The 17,701-nt window shown below is 46.5% G+C and overlaps 1 protein-coding gene across 1 annotated transcript; it reads right to left on the reverse strand.

Moving 5' to 3' along the window:
• Window positions 1–10,006: 10,006 nt before the first annotated feature.
• Window positions 10,007–17,485, reverse strand: Pgls (6-phosphogluconolactonase). The gene is made up of 5 exons (XM_089580681.1): window positions 17,091–17,485; window positions 16,791–16,991; window positions 16,576–16,712; window positions 16,016–16,156; window positions 10,007–10,194 (listed from the first exon to the last, which is right to left on the reverse strand). Exons 1-5 carry the CDS (start codon window positions 17,215–17,217, stop codon window positions 10,078–10,080), a joined length of 723 nt encoding a protein of 240 aa, XP_089436807.1. The 5' UTR covers window positions 17,218–17,485; the 3' UTR covers window positions 10,007–10,077.
• Window positions 17,486–17,701: the final 216 nt, after the last annotated feature.

The raw sequence follows: 17,701 nt of genomic DNA on the forward strand, positions 1-17,701 counted from the left end.
GTTTGATGTCAAATGTGACATTAGAATGGATGTCAAATGTTCCAAGTCTTAAAACAAGCAACACGGTGGTGCATTTGCCTATTCTTCTACATATAGGGCAACTCAAAAACCGGTATTGAGAAAAATATTGCCATCAATAAAAGAATGGTTGTGAACTCTGAGGTGAAACGACATGTTATATCAATAATATTTTAATTTTTGTACGTTCTCGAAAATTTCAAACCGACCTTGTACAGTCGTTGACATACCTGTCTAGAGCGATCGGATGATGTTGTGTGAGCAATCTATGGTAGGCACAATCTAAGAGATTTAGTTGCGAAGTCCTGCTAGCAAGTCCAGCTTTCTTACGAGTGACACAACGCTCGTAACAAGGTCCTATCTTGCATGCAGAATTCCCATGGATCGTGTTTAACTGCAGATGTCTTTAAAAGTTGTATCGGGCCCGCTAGACAGCGGCAATCATCATAAATCCACAACAGAGTGCGCCGCTCGAGCGCTGTAAACAAGTTTGTGGGCGACTGTACGAGCATGCAGACCCGCCAGTTGTGGAGGCACACAATTATTCAATGCTTTGCAAGGACCAGCAACGAGATCAACTCTTCACTCCAAAATACAGCATAACATGTAACTCATACACGCGTTTCCGAACGGATACCATGACGTCAATCTTATACAGCCATTACTTAGGGGTGTCCCTTGAGTGATAGTGGCGAATGGGTAATAAGCAAAGCTTTCTCACAAAATAATGGGGCTGTGCGAGCAAAGGCACAGTCTAAGAGAGTTAGTTGCAAAGTGCTGCTAGCAAGTCCAGCTTTCTTGGACATCATTTTTAAATGTGAGGCAACTGGGGAATTAGTCAGATACTGTTATGAATATATTGACTGGAATGGTCTAATCTTTCGATGCGTAGCATCATCTCCCTTTTAAAGTTTGTCCTGCGCTAGTGCCGAGTAGTTAAGACTCCCATAGGAAAAGAATGGGGCGCGTTCTTGGCAATAAATAGAAGAAAACTGCAAGTATCCCGAGGACGGATGCAAGGATATATTGATTGTTATGGTGCAATCTTGTAACATGTTAGGAAACTTTGTTCACAAACAACTTCCCGTTGAAAACAATGCGCTTGTCCAGAATTTCTGGGTATGTTGAAAAAATATCTTTTCTGTAAGAACAGTGGGAAAAGTCCTGGGACAGAATGCTTGAAATATATTTGTAATGTTGTTTTATAGTTATGATTCTAACATTACAATAACGTTTAAAAAACTATATTAAAACAATGTTTACTTGAAATGTTAATTTTTATGATACAGCATATAACATTACTTGTTAATTTTTTACTTTAACCTAATATTTAAAATCCCCGCCGCGGTGGCTCAGTGGTTACGGCGCTCGGCTGCTGACCCGAAAGACGTGGGTTCGATCCCGGCCGCGGCGGCCGAATTTCGAAGAACGCGAAATTCTAGAGGCCCGTGTGCTGTGCGATGTCAGTGCACGGTAAAGAACCCCAGGTGGTCGATATTTCCGAAGCCCTTCACTACGGCGTCCCTCATAGCTGAGTTGCTTCGGGACGTTAAACCCCAATAAACCAACCAAATCAACCATAATATTTAAAAGTCACCATTAGAGTAATGCCCACGTGTAATGTAAACTAATGTTTTCGGTATAACATATAACATTATTTGTTCATTTTTAAAATTAATGCAGTATTCCAATGCAACATATTGTTACGTGGCCCAAGGCATGGACGACGCAAGAACGACCCGGGCACAGCGCACAGACCGAGAGCACAGAGCCCGCACAGAGCACAGGGCACAGGCCACCCAAGCCCAGAACACGCGCACCACCGAGACACTTCGTTCACCTCGTCTTCATTCACAATAACAGTCGTTATATAACGTTAATGATGCCGTGTTTGGCCGGAAGTTGCGTTGCTGACCACGCACTTATCAGGCGCACTGATAAGCTTAGAACTGAGGGACAAAGTGTTAACCGTGTGCGCTGCGTGCGATCGATGATTATTCGAAGGTAACAAAGCTGGTTCCCACGAAGGGAGGTGGCACGTGAAAACCAAGAGCGGCGCTGAAAATGCATTCCGCAGCTTCTGCTGCGCTTCCGCAGATAACGGAACCCGACGGATAGGTCCCGAGAACCGCAACACTGTCGCGGACACACCGACTTTTATTGCGAACCCTGCACCGTCGTGGCTACGATGACCATGCACCAGCATCGACACACGAGGCGACGTGGCCGTCAGGCACGGCGAGCCCATCCAGCGCTGTTTTACCTCAGAATTCTACATTTCGCTTTGTTGAAAATTCCCTATAATGCCCCCACTTGTTTCATGCCCTAGCAATACACTGCATGCCTCGGCTAACTTGTGCCAGCAATGAAAATGGAAAGGTGTCGCAGAGAAGAAGAACGAAGGTTTAATTATCGAGCAGACAAAAGTGTGGACGCGAGGGGCTGTATGGGTTCGAGCGTTTCATCCTTGTGCCTATTTAATTAGTTGACGCTTGTGTTCACCTGAGTTTGGTTGATTGTACGTGATAGGTTGTGGCCGCATGCTTCCCGTGTTTTAATACTGGACGCTGCGGCCAACATGCTTAGAACTTGTGAAGGAGCTTGCAATATTCTTAAAATAGTCCGAATAGAGCGCAATTTTTTGCTGCTGAGTTTTGCTATATTTTTTTTTAGACAAGCGTGCCATGAGGCATAAGTTGAGAAAGGAGAATGGAATGCAGGGGATAGAAAATTAAAAGAAGGATTGAAGTCCAGTTTCGGTGTGGTAGTCGCAGAGGTTGTCGGTGTAGTGACTGTCCACTTCTCAAAATCACATTCGAGGTTCCACCGCAAGCCCACCTCCGTGAGGAGCCGTTTTATAACGGGTGCCGTTGCTGGGCACGTTCACAACAAGTGTCGCACATCACAAATGTCCGGTGCAACGCCACAGTGAGGGCACCTATCAGTTGCTGGCAGATCTTTTCACGCCACCGATGATGGAAAGATGGGGTCAGAACCACCCCTGCCCGAATACGGCGCACGGATACCTCCTCCTGCCGAGTAGTACGGGGGAGAGGGTGCGAAAACGGAAGAATAAGAGCGCGTGTTCGCTGGCGCACAACTTGCGAATCGGAGACATGGGACAGGAACGGATCTGGGGGAAGAGGGGAAGGTGGCGGGTCGTCTGATGTGTCAAGGTGTGTGTCATAGCATCCGCTTGAATGTTATGCGGATCCTGAGCATGGCCGCGAATCCAATGTATGCTCACAGGACATGGGCACTTCGCGAAGAGAAGATGGATAGATTGTGTAATCTGGAATGTGCGTCGAACGACCTTAAGCTGTTTAAGGGCGGCGAGGGAGTCGGTGTAAAGATCAACAGTAATGTGGGAACGAGCGCAAGGGAAGCAATGGCATTGTAAATGGCTTGAAATTCCAATGCCAGGGAGGTGCACGTATACGCTCTATATGTCGCGCGAGAGTTAAGATGTGGATGGCAGGGACTACACACAGCAGCAACTCCTCGCTCTGCAGTCTGTGATGCATCGGCATACAATATACACCCTTCAGGCAGATGCCCGGTTAATATCGACGGGGTGGTGGTGGTGAAAACTTTATTTACAACTTGGGAGTTTGGGAATTATCGTCAGACACTTTGGAGGCGGCTCCAAACACGCACTTTACCCTCCCCTTATATACGCTCGCGCTATCACCAAGTCTTCACAAACCCCTCCTGTACCCTCTGCCACCACGCCAAAGCCACTCTAGACCATATCCTTTTCCTCTGCCCGGCGGATCCTCCCCCGCGGGGCCTGGAGCACCTTACCACTTGGGAGGCTTGGGAGACCCTACTGCGTTCTGAGGACCCGGCCAAGCAAGCCATCGCCACCGGCCGGGCTGCCAGCGTCATGAGCCTCCGATGAACGTTTGAGTGCAGTGGGGCCGTGCGGGGGAACAGCGGAGCGATTGTCTGTGAGCTGAGTACCACCACGGAGGGAGTGTCTTTAAATGATGCATTTGTAGAGACTGTTTGCGAGTTCTATTTGCCACCCGCTGGTCGATTAGCTCACTGAGCGAATTAAGCTGGGTGCACTCCTCAAGCACGGGTATGCGTATTAGGCGCATAGCGCCACGATCGATAGCCTCAAGGGAGTTCCGCTGTCTGCGGGTGAGACGTTGAAATTGTGCCTGCATGGTATACTATCCGTGGCCGGAGGATAGAGCGCACAAGCTGGCGGGTCGTATGAGCAGACGTGCCACCAGAGTGCATAGCTATGCGATGAATCAGGCCTAGAGTAGCACGTGAGCCGATTTACAGGTGGCTATCAGCCACGGCGTGCCAGTCCCAGACGTATGAAGAAGACCAAGAATACGAACAGTTTCTACCTGGGAATTCTCTATCTTAAAAATTAACGGGGGAGCTTTCAGTAAGCCGGTTTAATTTCCAATGCGAATGAAACATGATTTAGTAGGCGAGAGGGTTAGACCCAGAGGTGGGAGGCGATATGTCAAGACATCCAGCGCGTGCTGAATGACATACTGATGGATAGACGCATCCTGGTGACAGCACCACATTGTTATGTCACCGGCGTACTCAAGCACGCGGTTTGAAAATCTCTAGGTCTGGAACGAGAGGAATAAAGGCCACATTAAATATTGTGGGGTCGAGAACGTAACCCTGGGGCATTCCTCTGTTGGAGGTAAAGTTACCAAAGGGCTTTCCGTGGACACGTACTACACTGGAGGTTCGATTTGTTAAAAACGCGTGAATGAAGAGGAGAAACCGGTGAAGGAGGCCAAGAGTTTGAATGGAGGCAAGAATGGCAGAGTGAAGGATGTTATCATATGCTTTTGTTCATGGGCGTCCGGAGGGGGGGGGGGGGGCAAGGGGGGGCGGCTGCACCCCCCTGGAAAATCACTCACTCGAACCGTGAGTGATGGCCGCACGCCAGGGGCGGTGGTGCGCTCAGTCAAAAGGGTAAAAGCAGCCCCGCATGGTCACATCTGCGAAATGCCGCGTCCGGGCGTGCGTCGTTCCGCCGTTTTCAAACCACGCCATCGTTAGCTCTACTGAAGGGCGACCTGTTCCAGACATACAGCGGCACCGGCGAGCATGTGTTTCGAGCCGCCTTGAGATGGGTGTCTGTTTCTTTGATCTCTAGAGAGATAGCGACACGGAGGCAGACAGTGCACGGGGCATCTTGTTTTCGCCTATCGTTACGCCGGTCACCGATGAATTCTTAAGGAGGGAAGGTAAAATCAGCCGTGTCCACCCCCGCTTTGTCGGGCTGCTCAGGGGCAAGCGGGCGATGAGTTGGCGCCGCCGCCGCTCGCTGTCTCCTCCGATCCACGGGTAGCGCAGTTCGGTAGAAGCGCCGCTTTCAGAATCTCCGGCAAAGGGGATTAGCTGCTTTTGTTCACGGCGACGCAGTCTCCCGAGGCGCCCCCACACCAGCGTTCTTTGCGTCTTCTGCGAAAACCAGCGCCTTTGGTCAACGCAGCCCGATGGCGCCTGCCTGGCTCGCCTGTCACCTCTGGCTGGGCCTCAAATCACAACAGCGCCCATGTACTGTGCGTGTCAGTGCATGGTAAAGAGACCCAGGTGGTCGACATTACCCGGAACTCTGTACTACTCCATCCCTCATAGCCTGAGTCGTTTTGGGGCTCTGAACCCCATAAAAACACAAAAACAAATTTTCCGACTGGAGTGGCGAGTGTCCCTTCCCCTCGGAAGTTGCGCGGCGTTCCTTTCACCCCCAAAGTGCGCATTCGGGGATACTGCGGCAAGTAAGCCCTTGCACGTGTGCGCGCCTCTGTGTTTGTGCTTGGGTGTTTTTAGTGGCCGGTTGTCAGCGAAGCTGAGAACAACCAAGACAGCGGACGAGAAAACGACGAGCGGAGAGCAGTGTGTGTGCGGTTGCTCGACTGTGCGGATGCGCAAGCAAGATGGAGCGAGGTGTATGAAGCTGCGAGCGTGCATTTATCTTGTAAATAAGTTTTCGTTGTATATATAGTCATCTTTTGTTTTCAACGTACGCGTTCAACAGTTTTTCCAAACAATGTGTATGATTGGTGTGCACCGAGAGCGTGTAATGAAGCACAGAAGTGAATTTATCACACGTGTAATTACGCAATTCGCCCAGAAAAATCCGAGGCGCCTACAGTTGCTGTTCAAGGAAGACTGACTGAGTGACTGTAGTTGCGTGTTTGTGAACATATTGTGCTGTGTGCTGGTCATCAATCCGGGTGAGTCGAGAACCCGTATGCAGCAAGACTGAGCACTCTTCTCCACGAAGTGATATAGCATCTTTTTGCATTTTTATTAATTTTAGTTGTTTCTTCGTTGATAAACTCCAATGTACCTCTCCTAGCCGCGCTTTAATTTGCTGTTTGTAATTTTTCTTTCATGTGTGCATTTTGTTTAATTTTTATTTATATATAAATAAATAAATTTACTCCGCAAATAGCGCCTTTCTGCTACGAACATACCCCCCCCCCCCCCCCCCCCCCCCCCCGGGGCACCAACGGGGCCCCCCCCTGCAAAAAATTCTGCGGACGCCCTTGCTTTTGTTATACCTGTAGTGATCACGGTTCGCACAAGGTGACCCTGCGGAGAGTGGTGAAGCACGTCAGCAGCCAAAGTAGCAAGACCATCCTCCGTTCCAATTTGTGGGCGAAAACCGATTTGGGATTCTTGGTAACAATCGTGGGATTCCAACCACCACGACAAGCAAGCGGCGAGAATGTTTTCGCAAAGCTTGCGGTTTGTAACCGTGAGGAAAACTGGACGAAGGGCCGAGCGAGATACTAAGTATGACCTGACTTGGGCATTGGAACTGCAATAGAATGCTTCCACTCTCCCGAAATGACGCCAGAATGCCACACTTCGTTGAAAATATCAAGCAGAGTCTGCAAAGCAGTCCCTTCCAACTTACAGAAGGAGGAGTTAGGTTTGTTGTCGTGCCCGGGAGTAGTGTTACTTTAGAGGCGTTCAATGCAGGCAAGCAGCTCTGCCATGGTTAAGTCAGAAGCGGGGGGCTCTGTAAACGATAAGCCAGGAGGAGATGTAGAGGTGCAATCATAGTATGGAAAAAACTGACGGTCCGCCTGTAGTGCAAATGTCCTCATACACATTCAGCGTGAGGCGAATGATCTCTGTGTAATCTGCAACCTGAGAAGGGCGCTCCATGGCATGAAACACTCCAAAGATGTCGATTGTCATGCGTAGAGGAGAGGCGGTCACACCATGCAGCCCAGCGTTCTTTCAATAGCGCCGCTCACGTGCGGTAGCCCAATGAAGAGCGGGAAGAGCCGAGGGGTCGTCGCGGTGACGAGAGGCGTAATGATACGCCTAAAGACGAAGAGCCCAGAGTCTAAGGACGTGTATGTCCGGGTTTGGCTCGTCTTCATTTACAGTAGTGGTAATAGTGAGAGTCGCGAGAACACCAGAGAGAGTAGACAGTGCTGAAGACGGTTTGAATGTAGATGAACAACTGTCTTAAGCGTACAGAGTCCCATGATGTAATGCTTACGTTGCGGCGTATTTTCCACAGACGCGAAGGAATGAGGGATACAAAAATATAGCTGTGACAACTACCCGAAGTATCTTATTCAACAGCCCAACGAGGATTACCGGGCCTTAACCATCAAGTCAAGTCAGGTGAATTAGAGCGCAGCACGGTCCGTAATTATTGGTCCGGGCTCAGCCCGAGCCCAGCCCGGTTTCTCTAATACATGCCCGGGCCCGTCCTGAGCCGGAGCAAGCTCTCACCTACACCGCCTGGCCCACCGGGCTCAGGCCCGAACAACACAAAAGCTGTAAGTGCGCTACAGAAGCGCCAGTGTTAATTACAGTGAAAAAGAGTGCGCCACGTTAGAAGTCTAAAATTTTCTAGTTTTTGCTTCTGGTTGAATTGGCACTTTTTAGTGCGAAAGCATTACTTCATGAGGTCAAACCGGCTCACCGAGTTTGTGTGAAGCTTGACCTTGAGGGTGACATTGGCCAAACCATAAATAAATAAAATAAATATTGCCGCGACTGCGATTCAAACCCGCGGCGGCGCGAACATATCAGCTTCGCTGGCCACTGCACGAGAGCACTATCTACCACCGCAGCCGATCACGCCTTGTGTAAAACTGCAACACACCCTCACGCTGTGCATTGCACATCGTCTTCTTCGTCAACTGATACTACTATCAAACTAATACCATCGCCAGACGTGCCGACGGCCCAGCAAAGTAAAATCATGAGCCAACTAGGCTAAACACATGCTATCGCACTTTTACTTGGTTTAACTACGTTAAAACCCTACCGCTTTTTATTTTACAGAGAATAAAGTGCAGTGCCTTGAATGCCACACATAACGATTTGCTGAAAATAATAAACTAAAGCCCTCTTGGTTGCGGACTGAATCTTCGCAAATGCAAGGCGAGCGCAAGGCGGTTGCGCGGCGCGCGTGCCAAATAAAAACAAAAGTATACTTTCTCGGACGTTCCCGCAGCCTCCTTTATGCTCCAGGAAACCAGGGGGAGTATCAACACGAAAAAGAAGAAATAGCACAATGATTATCAGGAAGTGTGAGACTCGTTAATATCAAGCATGGAACATTACAGAGCCAGTGCACGTGCTGGGGAGGAGGTAAGTGTGATGCACTTGGAGCTGAAAATCTAGCACCAAAACAGCGAAGACAGCCTCACAGTTTCTGTTCGTCTCGGGCTATATTCAAATGGTTAAATCGAAATGTTTCTCCATTATGTGTGTGGATGCCATACTTATGCTTCATGCATAACAATTTCACAAAGCTAAGAAGCTGGCAAGCAAAAGTATGTACTGTGTCGAATCTGTCGATAAGGCTCTCAGTGCTCCAGAACCGAAGAGCGTTGCAAAGAGTGTATATGAGCTTAAGGAACACCGAATGGCATATAAGCTGTTTTGCCAGTATTTTGCGTTTTCTGCATTCTTTTCATTTTTTGGCATGCTCATCATATCGCATGACATATTACCGAAGATTAATAAGTTTGCACTCTGGGAATAGTTGAAAACTGGCCCTCACTGTCTTGGCCTGCCGTTAGTTAACCCCATGTGCACAAAGTGGGCGTTCAGCGAAAGTACCACAAGCTCGAGCCCTGCTCAGGCCGTCAGTACACAGGCAGGAGCCCAGCCCAGGCCCAGCAAAAAAGATGCTGTACCCGACCCGACCCGACCCGGCCTGCGGGCCAGGCATGGGCTTTTGGGTAAGCCCGAGCCCATGCAATGCTCCAAGGCGAATGCAGGTCACCTCGTGGGCAGATAGACGTATGCGGGTGGTCTAAAAGTTGAAAGGAATGATCTCAAAACCTGCCTTGAATGTGTGCATCGTGAACACGTACAGTGATGCGAACTTTTTTTAACGAGTTTCCTCTGACCGGCTACCTAATAGGATATATTGAGAAGCAGACAGTGAGCCAATCACTGAAACATCCATGAGGCATGAGGCTCGCATGAGGATAGCTCATAATGGGGATGTTTAAGGCGCAGGCTCCTTTCCCAAGCCGTGCACCCAGGAAAGCCGAGCACCCGGTCGGGTCATGGCTTGTGCCCATTTGAAGAACCCAGCGGATACCTGGGTCACTGGAGTGCCGAGGCGGTAGAGAATAGGCTACCGTTTCTGGAGGTGCTGGGCCCAATTCTGCATATATGGGCATTAACCCATTAATGCTAGCGCATCATACCCGTAAGGCGGAGCTTAAGTGCCCCCTATTTTTTTCCTTGGAAGGGGGGGATAATCTTATGTAAAGTCCCTGCAAATTAACAGTGCACACAGGACTCAAGCGATCCACTGCAACAGCTACCAGACACTAGATTTCAGGCTTTAACCCAAATATTTAAAACTTCATTTCTACCTACTTGTGTGCTGTTTTTTTCAGCTTTTCTACCACATTACAAACAAGACCACCAATGCGTGAAACTCCATCTCCTTCACTGCTTAGTATAATCCTCACCGAAAACTTTTTTTAAAAGCACGCATGGATACAAGGCAATATTTTATTAAGTGTTCGGCACCCGCCATTCTCCGGCACAGATGAATATGCCGAGATCGATTCACTTCGGCAGCAGGCTAGCGGCCGCGCTGTCCAAAAGCCATATGACATCGCCTTTGGTAGGCTGAACAAGTGACGCTGGGAGGGGCTGCTCTCCGTCCTTCGGGTGGAGCACTTTCTGAGAATAAAAACATTCAATGCAAGAAGTAAACAAACACACACTTTAAGAGACACTTAGAACCTACTCTACAGTTAAACCAGTCAAACATCAAGCTGCTTTGTTCTGTTGCCGAGAGCGAGGTCACAGGTTCAATCCACGGACGCATTACTGCAGAGGAAAAATGCAAGAAAGCTCGTTCAATAAATTTCGGCGCACTCGAAACAGCCCCAGGTGCTTGCCCTTCATTACGACATATGCATTGGCCCTGTAGGTACAGATTTTGAAAGAAAGAAGGATACACTTTGGGGAGCTGTGAATCATTTTGCCAAATGGAAAATTTAATTAAATAAAAAATAACACCGACCTCTTATAAGAAAAACTCAATCAGCATTAAAAACTATTAACTCCAAACTGTGGGGCTTATAACATTCCGAAGAGACATATGAGCTATGAGGGACGCCATAGTGGAGAGTTCCAGATTAATTTTCACCACCTGGAGTTCTTTAACATGCGCCAACATCGCACAGCATGAGGCCGTTTATGTATTCGCTTCCATCGAAATGCAGCATCTACGACCAAAACAGAACCCGCAACCTCTGGGTTATCAGCCGAACACCAAAGCCACTGAGCCACCGCAGTGGGTGAATAAAAAAATTAATAAGCGGCGCGTTACGTGAACATCTGTAAATGCTCAGCTAGTGTACATAAGCCCACAGACTCTAAATTTCTCTTTCCCTCACCCTCAGCGTTCTCTTTCTCTCTGAAGAATATAACCAATCATTTTTTTTTTTAACTGACTCAGCTACCATACCGGTGGAGCCATCACTAAATACGATTCAGGAAGTGTGTACGTACCCTCATCGAGAAACATGCTCAGCACAAAAAAAATACTGAACCACTGTGCCGCTGCCAATTTAACACAACAATGCCATTTATACTTGCCAACCTACAAGCATGCATTCACAAACCACAGCAATGGCACTGCTTTATATCTGCACCCTTGTTGTATTGCAGAGATCAGAAAACCTGACACCACTTGCAGGCATGCACAACAGCCCATAGGACTACCATCTGCAAGCCCATTTCATTGCCAATACTAACTTTTTCTTGACAGATACCTTCAAGTTCATTGCAAAAAATCTATCTTCTTTGCATAAACTGTGTAGTGTGGCTACATCAATTACAATAATCCAACATTGCATGGTGATGGCAGCAATGACTACTCCAGTAATTGTCATTCAACAAGCCAAACATATTCCATGACTGCCCCTATTTGTAACTGCACTTGTACAACACTACAGGACAGATTTAAGCATGAAAATGCCTATGCACTATTACTCAGATGAGCTTGACAGTAATGTGTGGTTGGTTGGTGAATATACACTTAACAGTACTATTTTGTACAAAATGATGAATCATGCTAGTAGCTCACAGGCTGAAAAGATGGCTTTCTGTTTATGGGTGGTGGTTGCAATTTTTATTCCAGTGTGACATTACTTTAAACAACGGGTTTACACATAGCACTTTTTCAAAACTGAATCAAGTACGAATAGTGTAGCATCCTGCCATATCGAATAATGTAGCCACAAACCGAATCGAATACAAATTAAATATTTTTATGTATATGTGCTATTTGTGCAAATATTCATACAAAACGAATAAGTGAAAGAGCTAAGCACTATCGGTGGCGCTTCAGTATAGGTAAATTGGTTTTTAAGGAAAGGAAATGGCGCAGTATCTGTCTCACATATCTCAGTGGACACCTGAAGCACTCTAACTTATGGGAAATCTATCTATAGCAGCCAAAAGACGCAACACTGATTTCTACCAGGGGTGCACAACACAAAGTCAGCATATAACTCTATGTCAGTCGCCTCATACGTATAAGATGGTTTCAGTTTGGTTTATGGGGGTTAATGTCCCAAAGCGGCTTAGGCCATGAGGGACGCCGTAGTGAAGGGCTCCAGAAATTTCGACCACCTGGGGTTCTTTAACGTGCACTGATACAGCACAGTACACAGGCCTCTAGAATTTCGCCTTCCATCAAAATTCGACTGCCGCGGCCGGGATCAAACCCGCATCTTTCGGGTCAGCAGGCGAGCGCCATTACCACTGAGCAACCAACCGCAGCAGACATACATTTAAGAACATTACCTTTTGGTACTGCTGATGACAGTGCATGAACATCACCACATCTCAGCAGCTTAGAGGAGTGACAGCAACATATGAGCCATTAGTTCCATAATTAGGCTTTAAAAGCGAGGTTTCCTAGTTTGCTAAACCTGCCTGAGTGCTGCCTCATTGCCCAATCTTGAATCCATATATGAGCATTATGAATGATGCCACACAAACTGGCCACGTTGCAGCATTGAACCCTCGATTTCATGCAGACCAATTGTGGCAGCATGGTATGCGTGGCATTGGAGTAGGTCTTGTTTTTCAAAATGTTAGACACTCGGGCTTGTTCATGCATCATATTATTGTTGGAAGTTAGCACTGTATGTGTGTGCCTATCTGTCCGTGTCTTTGTCAAGGTACTTATTTTTTTCATTTATTTTTCAAAGTGTCATAGAAGAAAACTATGGCGCATTATTCAAGCTTCGTGCCTATTATTAATAACTATTCGAAAACTTGACAACAAATTCGATTTGTTCCGAATATCGACTTTTTTTATTTATTCAGTGAACTGAATAAGATGATATTTTCTATTTGAAAAGTTTGGATATTTGCAAGCCCTTGCCTTAAATATAAAAACAATGCTCCCAGTCTCTGCAGGCAGCATGAATCTACAACCAAGTGCCCACCATAGTGTTTCATTGTTGCATCCTCAAGCATATAACTACTTGCTTTAACATCATGTACCAACCCCATCACACAATCAGCTCATTGATAAACTCGTTCCTCTAATCAAAACGTACTGCAGAGCAACTAGGAGAAACTTCTTAAAACATGAGTGTGGTGACTCATTTGATCTCTAGATTACAGTTTCCAAGATAAGACCTGCGTAGAAAGGCACACCAAATAAATCTTGCTGGCACTATGGGTGTACACACAAGAAGTACAGATCCTAATAAAGATTTAATATTGCCAACATGACAGTAACGATGACCTTCCTATCCACACCCCATTGACAGGCCATAGAGTCATCCCAATAAAATTCCAATTTGTAATCAAACAATTCATCTCTAGATATGAACCTGTCTACTAAGTCAATTGCATTGTGTATACCCCAGCCTTTACATCAAAGATTTCGTTTCGCTGTGGCTCTTCCAGGCTACCGCCATGTGATCACATTTGTGCTCGCATCATTCAAAAAGCCAGGAGCCATGCCAATGCGCAATTGAAGAAATTACCCAACCATGTTAAACCAATCAGTAACTAAACATTTGTCACATCACCCTTTGGAATATCTGGGCCCAGTTCTGGAGCATGATTATGAGGTGCTTGGATAAAGGCACAAAAGCCATTCGAATTATAAGCCAAAGTAGCAGGCAACGGCATCCCTACAGTAATAAAGAATACGAACATGCTCTGCTTCAAAGCAACTGTCATTCTGCCTCTCTTAACAGCTGTCTAACTTCCCACTTCCATTATGGTTTGGTTTGGTTTATGGAGTTTAACGTCCGAAAGCGACTAAGGCTATGAGAGACGCCGTAGTGGAGGGCTCCGGAAATTTCGACCACCTGGGGTTCTTTAACGTGCACTGACATCGCACAGTACACGGGCCTCAAGAATTTCTCCTCCAAAGAAATTCTAGCCGCCGCGGCCGGGATCGAACCCGCGTCTTTTGGGTCAGCAGCCGAGCACCATAGCCACTGAGCCACCGCGGCGGCCACTTCCATTATGATCGACACAGAGGAAGTAGAGCTGCAAGTCATCATGTCATCAAGTAAAGCAGTTGTGAGCAAACACCAAAAAACAGAGCAACAGCAGGACTACACACAAGTGGTGTGCCATAGTGCCTTTTCAACTGCGGTCAAATTAGTACTCCACAACTCTTTATTCCAAAGCAGCAAATTTTACACATTGCACGATTTCACAAACAACACAAAGGAAACATGCCAAAACAGAATGCCTGTGCTACTCTTGCACACAAAACTGCTGTTGCAGGCCACTGGCACTAAACAGCAGTTCAACTCACCTTGCCCCACTCTGAACAAGTTAGCATAACATGGCTAAAACAAATAAACGCAATGAAAAGAAATGGACGGCATAGTTTTTAAATGTTTGCCCCACAAATTGTCAGGCTTATGATGTGCCTATGTTTCAAATCTCCGCTACAGGTTAGTTTTAGACAACATAGCGCCACATTTCTTCCATTGTATCTCACATCATGATGTTCAAAATTAATAGCTTATTTTTTCAACAGCCACAACATCTACTAGCAGCAAATATTTAAAAACTTCATCACCATACTGCTGCCTTTTCTTTTCACAGATGCTCCAGCAAAACTCAGTTCTTGAAATGAATAACACCATCTGTCGGGCTAGTTGGTTGCGATCCATATGTATCAGCAGCGTGAACACAGCACAGGAAGAAGAAGGAGAAGAAGGTAAAGAGCGCTGAGCTTCCAACTTTTATTTGAGCAAAACTGAACCCGCCCTTATATACACATACCAGGTAAAATCCCACCAGGGGGGTAAACAAGGCGCGCGATCGAATTGGGACCAACACGATGTCCAGGGCACCAAAAAGATAACTAGAATCGCACTATACAATGACTTCCATGAAATGAAGCACGAATGACATGCGGAAAAAACAAGACAATATAAAAACAGGGTTGAGTGTGTCCAAATGGAAAAATGAAAAAACAGAGTTGAGGGCGCGAATTTTTCTAAAAAAAAAAACATGAGAAGGCGAGAACACGGTAAAAAGGTAAGCGATGCGAAGGGTGAGCGCCAACAATTAACACGGCTAGAACGAAAATGCAGTGTGCCCCTAAAAACCAGGTAAAACCTGTGTTAATTGTTGGCGCTAACCCTTCGTATCGCTTACCTTTTTACCGTGTCCTCGTCTTCTCATGTTTTTTTAGCACAATTCGCTCGTTGAACTCTGTTTTTCCATTTTTCCATTTGCGCACACTCAACCCTGTTTTTACCTTTTTACCGTGTTCTCGCCTTCTCATGTTTTTTTAGCAAAATTGGTTTGGTTTGGTTTATTGGGGTTTAACATCCCAAAGCGACTGAGGCTATGAGAGACACCGTAGTGAAGGGCTCCGGAAATTTTGACCACATGGGGTTCTTTAACGTGCACTGACATCGCACAGCACACGGGCCTCTAGAATTTCGCCTTCATCGAAATTCAGCCGCCGCGGCCGGGATCGAACCCGCGTCTTTCGGGTCAGCAGCCGAGCGCCATAACCACTGAGCCACCGCGGCGGGGCTTTTAGCAAAATTCGCGGCCTCAACTCTGTTTTTCCATTTTTCCATTTGGACACACTCAACCCTGTTTTTACATTGTCTTGTTTTTTCCGCATGTCATTCGTGCTTCATTTCATGGAAGTCATTGTATAGTGCAATTCTAGTTATCTTTTTGGTGCCCTGGACATCGTGTTGGTCCCAATTCGATCGCGCGCCTTGATTACCCCCCTGGTGGGATTTTACCTGGTATGTGTATATAAGTGCGGGTTCAGTTTTGCTCAAATAAAAGTTGGAAGCTCAGCGCTCTTTACCTTCTTCTTCCTGTGTTGTGTTCGCGCTGCTGATACATATGGTTCTTGAAATGGAAGTAATAGATACAAAAAAGAATTCACGGAACTATGAGCACAAAAGGAGATGGGGCTACAATAATCAGACATTTTTTATACACCAATAACAAGAATGGAGAAGCAGTAACTTACAAGGACAGTATCCGCCTTTTCAACACCAGAAATTGGAAACACAACCAGCTTTGCAGAATTGATGACTGGCAAAGTTAAAGTCACTCTGCACGGCGGTGGCTTCGGAGAGTCTGTAATTTCAGCCACCCACCTGCTTTTTTCCTAAAAAAAAAATATTAAGCATTCATCTCCCCGTTCACGAAAAAACTAGGCAGTCAATGGAAACTATGACTATGCAAAGTGTAAGTCTGAGCATACCCATGCAGTAGCTTCTAAGTCTCCCATGGGACGAACTAACTATAACATAAAAGAATTATACAAATTCGGCACTCAATAAATAGCATGAAAAGGAGAAAATATAGATGCTTCCCTACTGTTTCCAAAGCTATGCACTCTTTATAAAGAGTATTACACCCAGAGTATAATATACAGACAGTAACGCAGCAGTAAGGAATCGAAGGAAATATTGTCAGTCAAAGGAAACACATGGCCAGTGACCTACCACACACAGCTTGCACAGTGAAATCGAACGCCTAGAATTTCGTTGAAATGCAGTCAGCAAAGCTATACACGCCACCCACCTCAAGCAACTTGTGACCAGGAAACAGGGAGCAAGTGTGCCCATCAGGTCCCATTCCCAGAAGCAGCAAGTCAAATTCAGGCACGGCATTAAAATACTTCGCCAATTTTTCACAGTAGTCTCGGGCTGCGTCGGAAGCTGAAAAAACGGTGCAGAACTGTGACGCTGCGCAACAAAACAACGGGCAGCTCATTATAGGAACGATGCGGGGCTTACGTGACAGCGATGGGTTCACGATCACAAACTGCTCCTCTTTTAAATTAAGCTTGGGTAGAAGTTGCGCTTTGTAGCAACCGAAAGTGCTCTCACTGTTGTTGAATGGTACAAGTCTTTCATCACAGAAGAAAAACCGCCATTTTTGCCAATCCGTCTTTACCTCAAGCAGCAAACTGGCGAGCATGCCAACCATGCTACCACCTGAAAAAAAAAAAAATTAAATAAAAAAGCAGACCAAGTTGACAGTCAGCGCAGCGTTCGCGTCCACCATATGGGCTGAATCAAATGCATGATACTTACCGGAAACACCAACTTTAATATATTCATTTTCAGACGAAACGAAGTTGTCGGCAACTTGTTGGATCAAAAGTTTGAGACGTGAAAGTAGACGTGCCTTATCATCCGTAACAATTAACTTCAACGGCATGGTAGTCTTAATAAAACGGTCTCTCTACGTAATGACGACCAGCACTGAAAAGTTCAACAAACAAGGAAAGTGCCTAAACAAGTTTGCATCTGTAGAGGCTGTCGACGGCTGTCGAGGTCAACAAGGAAACAGGGCGGCTGCGGCACGCCGGACTAGCGGAACTAGTTGTCATAGAAACAAACGAAAGGCTTGGGTAGCGCGGGGAATGTTCGTTGTTGCCAGACAGCTTAATATTTATAGCTAAATGCACGAAAAAAATTAAGGCACTGAACGATGTTGCGCGTGCAGAGGGCATGGTATGGTATGGTATGGTATGGTATGGTATGGTATGGTATGGTATGGTATGGTATGGTATGGTATGGTATGGTATGGTATGGTATGGTATGGTACTCAGGCCATCAGGCCATGCGTCAGGCTATGAAAGACGCCCTAGGACACCTAATTCTACTGCATGTTTCCTTCTTTCAAATTATGCGTTAGACAT

This window comes from Amblyomma mixtum, chromosome 3 (assembly GCF_055824585.1).
Source record: "Amblyomma mixtum isolate Tamu chromosome 3, ASM5582458v1, whole genome shotgun sequence".
NCBI lineage: Eukaryota > Metazoa > Arthropoda > Arachnida > Ixodida > Ixodidae > Amblyomma > Amblyomma mixtum.